Consider the following 14,805-nt stretch of genomic DNA (forward strand, 5'->3'; position numbering starts at 1 on the left):
CTTCCCGGGAACGCGGGAAATGATTCCTGGGGATGAGCCTAGACCCAGCACTGTGGGATTGAGAAAATCTTGACCAAAAGGGGGAAGATAGATGAAACAAAATAAAGTTTCAGTGGCTGAGAGATTTCAAATGGAGGTGAGAGGTCACTTTGAAAGTTATTCTTACGTGCTATATAGATATCTCCTTTTAGTCTTTAGTGTGTTGGAATGGCTAGAGGGAAATACCTGAAGCTGTTGAACTGCAACCCAGTGACCTTGATTCTTTAAGACAATTGTACAGCTATGTAGATTGCATAGTGAGACTGTGCGACTGTCAAAACCTTGTGGCTCGCACTCCCTTTATCCAGTGTATGGACAGATGAGTGGGAAAATGGGGACAAAAATTAGATGAAAATTAGGGTGGGATAGAGGGGATGGAAAGTTCTGGCTGTTCTTTTTTGCTTTTATTTTTATTTTGGAGTAAGGAAAAGGTTCAAAAATTGATTCTGGTGATGAAAGCACACCTGTATGATGGTGCTGTGAATAACTGTACACTGTGGATGACTGTAGAGTGTGTGAATATCTCTCAATTAAACTGTATTTAAAAAAGGAAATGAACAATGGGGGGGAAAGAAGGGAATGGGATGTTTTGGATGTTCTTTTTTATTTTAATTTTTATTTTATTTTTTGGAGTAATGAAAACGTTCCAAGTTTGTGGTAATGAATGCACAACTATATGATGATACTGTGAACAGCCAACTGTACACTGCGAATGACTCTATGTTATGTGAATATATCTCAATAAAATTGCATTAAAAAAAAAAAGCAGCCTCGCGTACACACGTACCTCCACTGATGTATTTAACTTGTTTCTGGAACTTCCCCGCACTGACAAGCGCAGTCCCACAGCCCACGTTCCCAAGGGCGGCAGATGAAAGCCTGCCAGGACAGCTTTGTGCAGCAGCTCCCCCCCTGCCGAGCCACCCTCACGTGCAGACACTGGAGCCGCCTCATGCCCAGGTAAGGCAGCAGCCAGAGGGCTCTGTGACCTTGTGGAAAGATTCACGCCCGGGGCCATGCCAAGGGCACAAGCACTGACGGCGGACTCTCCCCGTAAGGACTCGGGCTAGGGTCTCCCTCCCACCTGTGCTGGGACCACTGGGTGACTCGCTGGCCTGCCGAGGCCTGGGCATCTGAATTTCAAAGCCTCCCAGTTGATTCTTAATGTGCAGCCAGTGAGCAGAGGCTAATTTTCCAAACCGGAAACTGAATTAGCAGAGAGAATTGAGGGGGAAAGGATTTGCTTATTCAATGTACCATGTGCCAGGCAGGCATTGGGCCAGAGAACAAATTAGACAGGTTCCAATGCCTTGTAACACACACTCTAATAGAAAAACAACTATAAAGAAGTTATTGTTTCCAATTTCCAGTTGCTTTTAGAGTCACACTCACAATTTAGGTAGCCAGGGAGAAGAAAAGGAAGAAGGAAGGAAGGAATTCGAGCTGTAAGGGAAAAAATAATGGACTCAATGAATAAAACTAAAATCTTTTTTCTTCTTGGTGAGTCTGATTCAGAAAAAAAGACACTACTAGTTAACATTTACATCACATTCATTACTAACACAGAGGAATCTGTGACATATATATCACTTATTGCCAGGTCACAGATAAGAAACTGAGGCTTGGAATTACACAAAATCAGACACCACTATTAAAGCAGAGATTGAGGAATGAGAAATCACTACGTGTGACTCTGTTAAACGCAGTTAGAGGAGGAAGGGGCCACGAACCGCAGAACGCAGGGGCCTCCGGGAGCTGCAGAGGGCCAGAAGTGGGCTCTCCCTGGAGCCTCCAGGAGGAACCAGCCCCCAACACCTTCATTTTAACCCCATAACAGACCCATTTTGGACTTCTGATCCAGGAACAAGAATGCAAGTGTATTATGTCATTTTACACCACTAAGCTTGTGGCAATTTCTTATGGCAGCAGTAGAAAAGTAATATACGCCCGTCTCACCACCCTGACAGCTTTCAGGAAGCAAGCGCTCCTCCTGGGGGAAGGCCACACACCACATGGTGACTACACACCAGGAAATCCGGAATCCTGTGTTCCAGGGGAGCCAATCTCTTAGTCGGGACAAGGTAAACGTGGTTGTCCCTCAGTTTCCTTCCGAGACCTCCACTACAACGTATCACAGAAAGATTCTTCGACAGACTAGAAGGCTGCAGTCCCGGGCCCTCACTCAGCAGGCCAAGTGGCCTTGGCCGGGGGTCCCACACCCCAGCTCCCTTCAGCCTCAGGAGCCCAGGTGCAAAGCGGGGCCAGGCCCGAGAACTCCGTCTCTCTGGGACTCCCAGGCTCCCTCGGCCACAGACAAAGGGGCCTTTCCAGGCCTCTGCTGTTAGAAACATCCCAACCACAGGCAACACGTCTCCCCTGGTGCCTTCTTGGTGCCCAGGATTCAAAGACGGGCTGCTCTCAGAGGGCCTTCAGTTCAGCTGGGGAGAAAATTATTGCCAATAAAGGCCTAAAGTTCACCGAGTGCTTCCTGTGTGCCAGGCACCACTCTAAGCTCATTACAGGCATCTCCTCCTTCCATCTTCACGGCCCTCGCAGATGGTTAACATGTTAGCCCACATCACAGATGAGGAAACTGAGGTGTGAACAGGTTAAGCAACTGGCCCAGAGTTTCTCGACTGGCGGACTCAGCCAGCCCCGAGACCTGCGCTGCCGCTGCTAGGCCAAGAGGAAGAGCGGGACTAGCAGCAGGAGGCAGCTGGGGCTGAGCTACCCCGAGCAGACAGAATCAGGAGGAGGAAGAGAGAACGGGGAGCTGGGGCAACCCAGAAAGCTCTAGGAGAGCGAATCTGCCAAGCAGGCTTCAACACTGCATGGCGGAGGGCGGGGAGAGGAAGGAGAGCAATTCCCAGCAGAAGGGGCACCGTGAGCAGAGCCCAGGGCAGGGGCTAGAACACAGGGAAGAGAAAGGGCTGCCAGAAAACCCGAGGTCGGGGGAAAGAGCTGGCGGAGCCAGCAGGGGAGGGCCCCACACAGCCGGGAACTGCTGCTAGTCCAGCACCTTGCCCAGGTGTCACCAAGAACCATCCCACCACACAAGGTGGCCACAACTCAGAGCCACCAGACGTGACCTGCCCCTGGTCTGGGGTTCAATTGTCTCAGAGGTACCCTCAGTCTTGGGGACGGTCTACAGACATTGAGGTTGCCAAGGGTGCCCGAACCAGAGGTCCAGGATGAACTCAGCCCGGCAAGGAGGCTCCGTGACACGGGTGAAGCCATCTGGGCCACGCAAGCAAGAGTCCGCTGTCCACACACCTAGAGCCAGGAAAGCGCCGCTGGCACCTGCTTTCCTACTGCAGCGGGGATGGGGCGTCTGACCCGAATCGGGTGCAGCAACCCCCAGAGCCGGGACTGACGGCCAGCGTTGTGTCGTGGGGGCATCTGTCCCGTTTAGGGCCACACACACAGACACGTGGGGACCTGGAAATGCACATGGCAGCTGCAGGCTGTGGGTCTGACCTTAGGCAGCCAGATGTCCTCACGTGTTTTAAGATGTCACCAACACAAAGGCAAATACTGAAACAAAGGAAAAAGCAGAGATGGAAAATCACAACCCACGGAGGTCTTTGGGAGGCTGGGGACCCCAAGGGCAGAACAGTCTCCCCACTGCAGACACCCCTCTGGGCCCAGACGCATTAGTCGTACAAATCAAGAAGCAGGGGGAAGCACGGAAAGAACTGGAGAGAAGTGCGCAAAGGCAGAAGAAGGGGCATGTGCCGAGAGGGGTAGGGATGGGGTAAAGGTGAAGCTAAGGGAGGAAACACTGCCCTGGCGTCCTAAGGATAGACAGATGTGGCCACAAAGAGAGGGTTCACCGCCAGCCACACCAACATGGAGCAGTGGAGCTGATCAAAGTGCCTGCTTTCCACACGCACTTCCACACACACGTCCCGGGGCACCGGCACCCACTTCAGAGTCAACGAGGGTGTGGCCCTGTTGCAAGGAAACTGGATCACTACACGAGAACTCATTCCACGAGAATGACGGCTTTCCCTTTATTACAAGGATCTTCAAAGAATCGCAACAAAAACAAATGCCAAGATTCAGTTCCTTCCGGATCATTCTCTCCCCTTATTCTCACGCCACCAGCAAGGGAGATGGGGGTCCATGGAGACATCGTTTCACTCTGCCCTCGCGGACGAGGCAACACGGCCCCTTCCGGAATGCTCGGCCCCGCTGCCCACACCCTTTCCCAAGACAGTCAGGAAGGCAGGAGCCCCTCCTGGCAGCTTTCAGCAGAGACCGCTTCCCAGGGGCACATGGGGCACAGTGGCACCCCCCAACCCCGGGCAGAGCCCTCACTTACATTCACACCGAAGTCTGGGGAGGTGGAGCTCCAGATGGCACCAACACTGGCAGCAGCCAGCATGGCCTCCACGGCGGGCGCACAGTTGGGCAAATAACCTGTGAAAAGGAACACAGGGTTCGGGGTGTGGATGACGGCGGTGGGCGCCCAGAAGGTACCTGCGGGAGCCAGGGCAGGGGGGATGGAGGGAGGCTCGCCTTGAGCTGCCCCGAGGAGCACAGCCAGCCTGAGCGGCGGCCCAATCCCCCACCGCTGGCCTCCCCCACTCCCTGTCCTCACTCCTCCCATCCCACCTGCCCAGTCCGAGAGACCTCCACGGACAGCCCAGTGTCACCCTGCCCCTGCCCTCCCACCAGGTCCTTCTCCTTCCACTCTACCCAGCTCCCTGAGCTCCAGTCACAACACCTTTCAGTTCTTCACCTGCTCTAAGTGCCTCCTGCCTCAGGGCCTTTGCACAAGCTATACGAGCAGCTACAACACCTTTCTACACACTCAAGTCTTACCCTGTCCACATGCACCCATCAGCCAGCTCTTGCCTCAAACAAAGCCTCCTGAGGGAGGCCCTCTCTGAGGCCATCTGCCTCCACCCCCTGAACTCAAGTCCCCTGGTTACTTACCCTCGAGGCACCTGCATTTATCCCTCCCAGAACTTGCTGTAACTGTGGATGAACAATCACCTGTGTATTGGGTTTACTATCTGGTTCTCACATGGGAACAGGGACTTTGCCTGTCTGGTCCGCTATGCTAAGTACCTTTTAACCTGCTTGTGTACACAAGGTCTCAGATATTGGTGGGGTGAGTGTGTGAGTGGAAGGAAGGAAGGAAGGAAGGAAGGAAGGAAGGAGGGAGGGAGGGAGGGAAGGATGGATAGATGGATAGAAGGATGGAAGGAAGGAAGGATGGATGGATAGATGGATGGAAGGACAAATGGAAGGAAGGAAGGAAGGATGGAAGAAAGGAAGGATGCATGGATGGAGGGAAGGATGGAAGAATGGATGGATAGATGGATGGAAGGAAGGAAGGAGGGAAGGAAGGATGGAAGGATGGAAGGAAGGGAGAATGGAAGGAAGAATGGATGGATGGATGGATGGAAGGAAGAACGGATGGATGGATGGATGGAAGGAAGGAAGGATGGAAGGATGGATGGATGGAAGGAAGGATGGAAGGATGGATGGATGGAAGGAAGGAAGGATGGAAGGATGGATGGATGGAAGGAAGAATGGATGGATGGATGGATGGATGGATGGATGGATGGATGGAAGGATAGAAGGATGGATGGAAGGAAGAATGGATGGATGGATGGATGGAAGGAAGAATGGATGGATGGATGGATGGAAGGAAGAACAGATGGATGGATGGATGGAAGGAAGGAAGGATGGAAGGATGGATGGATGGAAGGAAGGATGGAAGGATGGATGGAAGGAAGAATGGATGGATGGATGGAAGGATGGAAGGATGGATGGAAGGAAGGAAGAATGGATGGATGGATGGATGGAAGGAAGAATGGATGGATGGATGGATGGAAGGAAGAACAGATGGATGGATGGAAGGAAGGAAGGATGGAAGGATGGATGGATGGAAGGAAGGATGGAAGGATGGATGGAAGGAAGAATGGATGGAAGGAAGGAAGGAAGGGAGAATGGAAGGAAGGAAGGAAGGATGGAAGGATGGATGGATGGAAGGATGGAAGGATGGATGGATGGAAGGAAGAATGGATGGATGGATGGATGGAAGGATGGAAGGATGGATAGAAGGAAGGAAGAATGGATGGAAGGAAGGAAGGAAGGATGGATGGAAGGAAGAATGGATGGATGGATGGATGGAAGGAAGGAAGGAAGGATGGAAGGATGGAAGGAAGGAAGGATGGATGGAAGGAAGGAAGAATGGAAGGAAGGAAGGATGGAAGGATGGATGGATGGAAGGAAGAATGGATGGAAGGAAGGATGGATGGATGGATGGAAGGAAGAACGGATGGATGGATGGAGGTGCGGAAGGACGGAAGAATGGATGGAAGGAAGAAGGAAGGAAGGAAGGAAGGCTATAAGGATATTAAGAGACGTATACAGACTTCTAAAGGCCAAGGTGCACAGGCCTCAATCTGCAGGAGGCCAGGAGCTTTCTGCCAATAGAGGCAGAGAATCTTCATCACCACCAAGACGATGATGGATCTGCTTACCTTAAATGTTCCAGGGGAGAGGGCTTAGGCACAGGTGTGAGGGAGGAGAAGGACGGCCAAATGCCTCCCCTGAGCACTGGCGTGACCTCCCAGGTGGTCTCAAAGGCCCCCTGAGCTCCAGCACCCCAGGTCTACCTGGACAGCTTTCTCCCTCAGCCTTGCCCACCCCTCCTCTGACCTATCTACTGACCACAGCCATTTGTGCCTCCTGTGTCTGGGCTCAGGGACATCTGCTCTGCTGGACCGTGAGCATCCCAGGGTCCGGGGTCATGCACAGCTCTGCTCGGCCCCTGGGTACGGAGCACAGTGCCTGCCGATGGCCGGCATGCGGACGTTGGCTGAACCGAGTCTACTGTCAGTGGTGAGTGTAAATAGAAGGGCCTGCCATGACCAAGTGCAGGTCAAGGCTCAGGGCCCAGGAGGCTGCCTGGCCCAGCTGACTTCCTGGTGACTGAGATGTGGCCCGGGGCCAGTGCTCCTCCCAAAGCAGATGAGACGCCGACCTTGGGGGCCCAGCCGCAAACAGAAAACGGAGCTGGGCACAGCTCTCACTCCACCTTCTGCAGCCCTTTAACACAACTACCCTGGTTAATCAACCTCCAGAATCATTCCCCAGTGTTCTTGCCTGGGTCAGAGAAGTATTCAAGCTAAGACACACAAAAAGGGGGCGGTGGAGGGGAATCAGGAGGTGCCTGCCAGGCTACGGAAGTCTGGGGCGTCAGAGCCAAGAGGCGCTTCAAAGAAAGCAGAGCCAAAAATCACCTCAATTTTCAGCCCCCAACATACCTCGCTCTCCATTTCTCCTTCTCTCAGAAAAGTGTGCTTCAAAAGATTTTAAAAAACTAAAATTGGAAAGAAAGAAAAAATTGGAGGGTAGAAGTATAGTTTACATTCCTTTTCTAGATTTTAAAAGGGTGTGGACTGAACTGGACCAAGAAGGACCCAAGGAAAGAGAGAGTGTGGCCACAAAAATTCTCTCAGTAAATGTTGACAACGGACCTGCCATCTGGCAGGCACTCCCCGTGGACCGAGAGGCCCCTGCCCCCCTGCCCTTTAGGATGGGAGGGCACACACAAACACATGCAGAAATAATCAGGTAATCCGAGGGGGGCGATAAGGACAGCAAAGAAAAATAAAGCCGGCGAGGAGAGAGCCTGATGACGGTGGGGTGAGATTTTCCACGGGATAAGCAGGAAAGACCTCTTTCCTGAGGAGGGAGCGTTGAACAGAGATGTCAGTGAACCTGGTGGACACGTGGGGAGAACAACTCTGCCAGGGCTCGACACAGACAACCAACAAACTGGCACAAGCTGGGCACCGACCCCAGGGCCGCTGTTATCTGAGGAGCCTCGGTCCAGCCCCTTCATGCGTTTATCTCTGATAAGGCCGCCCAGCTCGTCCGCCCTCTTTGCACACTCACACTTACACAGCGTCGTTGGAGCAGCACGCCCATGCCACACACGGGTTCCAGAGCCCAAGACTGCCTGGCAGCTTCTCCCACCACCCACACTGCCTTGTGGCCCCCACCCCATTACTGGGGGGGAGCAAGAACCCTGACAAGTACCCTTACCTTTACCTACTTGTACCTGTGCACACACCTACCCACATCTAAATTAACTGAAGCTCTTTGGGGCAAACAATAGGTCTATTTACAGGCCTCTGAATTTTTTCCAGAAGTCAAGGTAAAAGGAAAATTGTAAGAAAACCACCTGAGTTGATGGTTTTTGAGGGGAAATCATGATTCACTCTGCAACAGAGGGGGACCAGGAAGGGCCGGGGCAGGGCAGGGGGGGAGAGGGCCCACCTCTTGCCCACCTTCTGAGGGCTCCTGCCAACATCCCACACGGGACCTCAGCCCCAGGTCCTGGCAGGTCCTGCCCCCACCCCACCTTCCATGGTGCTACCTGCCTTCCTTCCCTGGCTTTATGGGTCCAGAGAGAGAAAAGGGCAGTCAGAAAAAGAGAGTGGCGAAAGGCAAAACAAGATAATGAAAGTAAGAGCACATCAGATGAGAAAAGCTATGGAGAAAAATGAGGGAAGGAGAATGGAGCTGCAAGGGGTGGTGGGACGGCCTTGCTGAGGACGTAGCATCAACACAGATCTCGGGCAGGCAGCGAGTCACTGTGCGGGCGTCTGGGGCCCAACACAGAGGCTCCTGGGGGCACGGGGCATGGCAGAGGATGTGCCGGGGCACCCAGGGGACCAGCGAGTGCCCAAGTGGCAAGGCTCGGCTGGGCAAGGGGCGCTGGGACAGTGGAGGAAGGTGGGAGCTTTTAAAAGGAGTGTGATGGGAGTCACTTAGCAGGAGGGTGGTGTGGACCGACTCGCATTTGGAAAGGACCCCTGGAAGGGCACTGAGGAGGACACAGACAGCAGTGAGGGGACTGACCAGTCCTCCAGCCAAGCCAGGAGACCGGCAGTGATCATCCGTCCAGGGCTCCCTCAGCCGAGCAGCTCCTCCTTGGGTCACCGGGCGCTGAGATGGCCCCTGAGCTATCAGGCTCCCCACGGACCACGGCTCCCGAGGGCAGCTGCTGTGGTGTGAGAACGGCCGGACCCTGGGACCAGAGTCAGCTCTCCAGCCACCCCCGCTTCCCCCAGGCCCTTGCGGACCCTGAGAGGCTCTGGTTTTGGTGCTGCCTTCCCAGGCCAGACCCCTCCCAAGACCACTCACACCAGCGCTGAAAATGACCTCATCCAAAATGAAGCTCAACCCAAATGCCCATCAGCTGATGAATGGGTTCTCGCCTCCCAGTGGGATGTTATTCAACCATAAAAAGGAAAGACACTCTCATCCACACAACATGGGTGGACCTTGGAAACATCACACTGTGTGAAAGAAACCAGACACAAAAGGACCAATACTGTATAAGTCCACTTACACAAAATGTCCGTAATGGAAGTCAGATTAGAGGCTGCCCAGGGGCTGGGGGAGATGGAGGGGAGGGGAAGTGACTGCAAAGGGCACAGGGTTTCTTTCTGAAGGGATGAAAATGGTCTAACATTGACCGTGGCGATGGCTGCACAACTCTGGGAACATACCACAAACCCCTGCCTCACACACTCCAACGTGTGAACTGCGTGGTATGTGAGTTGTACCTCAATAAAGCTGTTATTTTAAAAAAAAGAAAGAAAGCAAAGAGCAAGAACTCAGTCCTCCCTCCTCTACCAGCTCCGTGAGCCGTGGGGACAGTGGCGCGGGCTCGGCCCCTGGCCACGTTTCCGAGTCTAACGGAGAGGGCTGATAACGACCAGCCACAAAACAAACAGATCGTGACCAACAAGCCCTGGGAAGGAAAGGGACAGGATCCTGGTGGAGGACGAGGAGGCGCTGACCTGCCTTAAGGGCAGCCAAGGAAGCTTCCTCAAGCAGCATGGGGGGGGGGGGGTCTGGACGGTGAGGAGGGGTCAGCGAGCTGAGGGCAGCGGGGGGCCGCCTTCCAGAGGGGTCGGCACAGGAGACGCTCCCGGGAGGAAAGTGAGAGCAAGGAGAGGGGCCGAGGCCAGGCGGCAAGGCAAGCAGGGCTTGTCGATCCGGTTCCGGAACCGCGTCTGCATCCTGAGGGGGGTGGGAAGCCCACAGAGGCTTTCAAGCAAGGCACAGACACAGGCAGATGCTCCGTTCTAAGTCCCGGGAGACCACATGACCAGAGAAGAGAGAAACCCTACTCTTCAGTTTAAGAATAAAATATGATTTCCGATCCAGGAACAAACGACGCAAACTCTGACCTCAGCAGCGCAGCCAAAGGCACAGCAAAAAGCAGGGCCAGAATGACAGTTGCGGGGAACGCCAGCCCACCTGGCCTGGGGACCACCCGCTCGGGGCCTCACCGCCACCCACCGGCCACGAGCAGCAGAGCCGTGGAGGTGACCCCTCGTGTGCAGAACCCCCGAACCCTGACTTTCACCCGGAGCCACGTGCGCTTTGGGCAACTTGAAGTGACAGCAATGTGGAGGCACAAGGGATGTGGGGGCTAGAAGAACCTGAGAAACCAGCCAGAGCAGCGTCTCTACCTGCCGCCCTGTTTATAGAGGAAGCGTCTCCAAGGGCAGAGGCGACGTTACCTGTGCAAGCTCAACAGCGAGTCAGCAATGAGCCGGGTACCGAGAGGCCTCGGGACTCCCAGCAGCCAGGGCCTCTCCATTCCTGCGCAACAAATTCCCCCGGGTAAGGGCTAAGTGTGAGAATCCCCGCGCTGACACCCAGGGGCCATGTGGCAGAGAAGGAGAACCAGGCCTTCACCCTGGCTCAAGGGCCAGCGGCTTTAAAAATGCCGTCGGCCACGCCTGTTACACAGCGGTTGACGCACGGGACAGTTACCAGCCATTTTTTTTAATGAATTTGTAAGGTGAGTGTTCTTGGGTATGAAATGTCCTGCATCACTCAAAAGTAATACTTTGTTCCTGCTATTTTCACAAGCTGTTTCCATACATGTGTATTTTTAGTTAACAAGCTTACTTATTTCACTGTCGATGTTTTTTAGATCAAAGCCCATTTTAAATGACATTCTTTTAAAAGCAACAAAAATAATAATAAAGTAGTGGCTAAACTACATTTCTCCTCCTGGCCTCAGTTTCTCCCCTGCACAATGAAGGGGGCTGGTTTTTAAGGCTCCCCATGGCTCTGACCCTCCGGGGTCTGTCACTGGAAATTGGCCCAGTGAGTCTCTCTGCCAATGAAACTTGCCCGGTCAGGTTTTCGGGATCGTGTCTGCATGAAGGTAAAAACCACAGCGGGAAATTTACCCTTGAAAATCCCTTGGGCAAGTGCCAGGCTGGAGGCAGACACACTGGCCCTCCTCACCTGACCAGTAGCAGTGAACACCTTGGCTCATGTCTAAGGCCCATGTTTTACAGCAAATCCCCTTCTGTAAACCCCAGGCTCCCACTCCATGTGAGATGCTGGTGACAAGAGCCCCTGGGAGCCGAGGACCATTTTCTTTCCTTGCTGACTTTTTGCCAAGAATGGAGAGTTGAAGCCTTTACAGTTCTGTGTAATAAAACACAATTCCACCTGCCTCAGAAGTCACCTCGGCCCTCGGTGCCAGTCCACCTCGGTCTCCAACTCTGAACTAGGGCGTTCACCGAAAACGCTTACCGACAACCCGATCGCCTATCTTCACGCCCATCTTCCTCATCGCTGCTGCAAACAGGGCCACTCGCTGCCTCAGCTCTTCAAAAGTCACCTTTACAATTTCCTCTTTGCCTTCCCCTGGGAGGAGAAAAAGGACAAATCATGTACAGACCATCAAAAACCAAAGGTTAGAAACACCTGCCAGGGGGACATGGTGCCAGACAAGACAAGGAACAAGCCAATCTAGGAAAAAGAAAGGCCACGAGAAAGTCGGCCTCTTAAGGGCACGAGCAGAATTTGTTGTTTAAAGACTTTCTGTTGGGAGCGCTTTTACTAAGTGAAGGACCCTCTGGTCCTGGTTGTGGATTGCTTGTTTTTGTCTGTCTTGTTTTACTTCTATTTTGAAATAATGATAGACCCACAGGAATTCATAGAGAAAGTACAGAGGGGTCCCCTGTACCCTTCACCCAGTTTCCCCCAGTGGTTACACCTTCCACAGTAACTACAGGAACATCACAGTCAGCGAATCCACGTGGATGCGACGTGTGTGGACAGGGTTCTGCTGTTTTATTGCAGGCTTGCAAACACCACGACAGTCATGATACAGAAGCAGTCCATCGCCACAGAGCTCCCCTCCTGGCCAGCACTGCATCCGTGCGCTCCGGCTGCTGCTCCTCCATGCTCCCTCCGTAACTTTGTCATTTCCGGAACATCGTTATACAAATGGAATCCCACAGTAGTGGCCTTCTGAGATTGGCTTTTTCACTCCATGCAGCGCCCTCAGGTTCAGCCAAACTGCTGCATGTCTGATGAGTCTGCTTCTTTTATTGCTGATAATATTATACCTTTGGTTTTGATCGTGTGGTTGGTTTGTTTTTTTTAGGTCATAAAGTAATACAAGCTCACTATAGAAAACTTGAGATTGCAAGATAGTATGAATAAGAAAATAAAATGATCGACTTCACTAGCAATCAAAGAAATGTCCTTTAAAACAGTGAGTTACAAAGTCTCCCTAACAGATTAGTAAGAATGGAAAGTGATGGCGAGGTGCAGCCCACCTCTGGCACACATGCCCCAGACAGCCCCTCTCACACCACCCAGGGCTGCCCCGAAAACATCAGGAGACCGTGGCAATGAGGGAGCGTTGTGTGCTAGTTTGGATATATTATGTCCCGCCAAAAGCCATATTCTTTGTTGCCATCTTGTGCAGGCAGACATAGTAGTGTTGATTAGACTGTAATTCTTTCAGTGTTTCCATGGAAATGCGAGCCACCCAACTGTGGGTGATGACTCTGATTGGATAATTTCCATGGAGGTGTTACCCCAACCATTCAGGGTGGGCCTTGATTAGTTTACTAGAGCACTATATAAGCTCAGACAGAAGGAGTGAGCTTGCTACATCCAAGAGGGACAATTTGAAGAACACATAGGAGCTGAGAGACACATTTTGAAGACGGCTGTTGGAAAATGATGCAGACACTTTGGAGACCACCATCTTGCAATGCAACCTGGGAGCAAGCAGACACCAGCTACACACCTTCCTAGCTAACAGGTTTTCCAGATGCCAACGGCCTTTCTCCAGTGAAGGTACCCTTTGTTGATGGACACTTTATAGCCTTAAGACCGTAACTGTGTAACCAAATAAACCCCCTTTTATAAAAGCCAATCCATTTCTGGTGTTTTGCAAAAAGGCAGCATTAGCAAACTAGAACAGGTCACATCTGAGCTGAGGTCAAGAAAACACTGGCATGGTGGTGACAGTCGCTGAACACCGTAAGAGTAAGTGATGCCCCAAACTGTGCACTTAAAAATGGCAAAAATGGCAGGTATTACATTAAATATATGTAAATACAATTAAAAAAAAAAAAAGATACCGGAACTTCTATTTTGCTCACTCTGGATAGTTGCCACCTTGGAAGGGAACCTCCAGCCCTGGTCAAGCTTTTGGATGACCACAGGCCCCGGTGACAACCTCACAAGACCCTCAAGCCAGGCCCATCCAGCTGAGCTACTTCTGAATGTGTGACCCACAGAAACTGTGAGATAACATGGGCTTATTCTTTTTTTTTTTTTTGAAATAAATTCAAATTATAGGAACAGTTGCAAAAACAATACTAACCCCATACACAGAATTCCATCATACCCTGACCCCCCTCCCCCGATAGCCCAATCCACCGACTTAAACATGTTGTCACATCGCTGTTACTTTCACTCCCTCCCTCCTTATCATCCGTCATCTATTGCTCTGTCTTCTGAACATATGAGAGCAAGCTGCTCACACCCTTGAACAAACACTGTAATTCACATATGCACTTCCCATGAACAAGAACATTCTTTTATGCAATCCCATTAAGCGCAGCTAAGAAGTACAAGAGATTCAACAATGATACAAAGCTTACATTCTATATTTCCTTTTCCTTATGTCTCAACTGTGTCCCTTTGAGCCTCCTGTCCTCCATCCTCCAGTCCCATCCAGGGTCATCCTTGGCATTCAATTGTCATCTGTTTAGACTGTCTTTTTTTTTTTCAATTGTGGAAACATATATACAGCCTAAATCTTCCCATTCCACCCCCTCCCTAGCCTTCCATTAGTGGGATTAATCACATTTAGTATGTTGTAATGCTCTTTCCCACCATCCATTACTAGAAATTTCCCTTCACTTCAAACAGCAACCCTACACTCATTTCTTAACTCCCCATTGCCCTTTCCCCCATTTCTCTTAACCCATACTCTACTTTTCATCTCTATGGTCATATTCTCTGATAATTTCTTTGTGTTTACTGTGGCTTAAAATTAACCTCTTAAATCCATAACTATCTTGTTTTTCTTTGATAGCACCTTCATTTCAATAGGACACATAAACTATGTCCCTATACTCCTCCATTCCCCCACCTTTATATAGTTGTCTAAAATTATATATTTTACATTGAGTTCAAAACCACTGATTTGTCATTAGAGTTTGTGTATTTTATATGATGTAGGAAGTAAATAGTGGAGTTACAGTTCAAAAATTATTGACTTCTATTTACATTCCATTGTGTTTGGAGAACGTGCTTTGAGTATATTCAATTTTTTTTTTTTTTAATTTATTGAGGCTTGTTTTATGTCCCTGCTTATGGACCCTTCTGGAGAAAGATCCGTGATCACTAGAGAAAAATGAGTGTCCTGGTGATTTGGGATGTAAGGTACTA

General features: G+C 51.3%; 1 protein-coding gene across 2 annotated transcripts in view; it reads right to left on the reverse strand.

The window, feature by feature from the left end:
* Window positions 1-14,805, reverse strand: part of AACS (acetoacetyl-CoA synthetase) — a 67,923-nt gene that overhangs the window by 39,404 nt on the left and 13,714 nt on the right. For both annotated transcript variants that reach the window (XM_037816682.1, XM_037816681.1), the window contains exons 4-5: window positions 11,638-11,751; window positions 4,364-4,461 (exon numbers count right to left, since the gene is read on the reverse strand). In XM_037816682.1, coding sequence (XP_037672610.1) covers window positions 4,364-4,461; window positions 11,638-11,751 — 212 coding nt within the window. The remainder of the gene's footprint in view (window positions 1-4,363; window positions 4,462-11,637; window positions 11,752-14,805) is intronic.

Source organism: Choloepus didactylus, chromosome 23, assembly GCF_015220235.1.
Source record: "Choloepus didactylus isolate mChoDid1 chromosome 23, mChoDid1.pri, whole genome shotgun sequence".
NCBI lineage: Eukaryota > Metazoa > Chordata > Mammalia > Pilosa > Megalonychidae > Choloepus > Choloepus didactylus.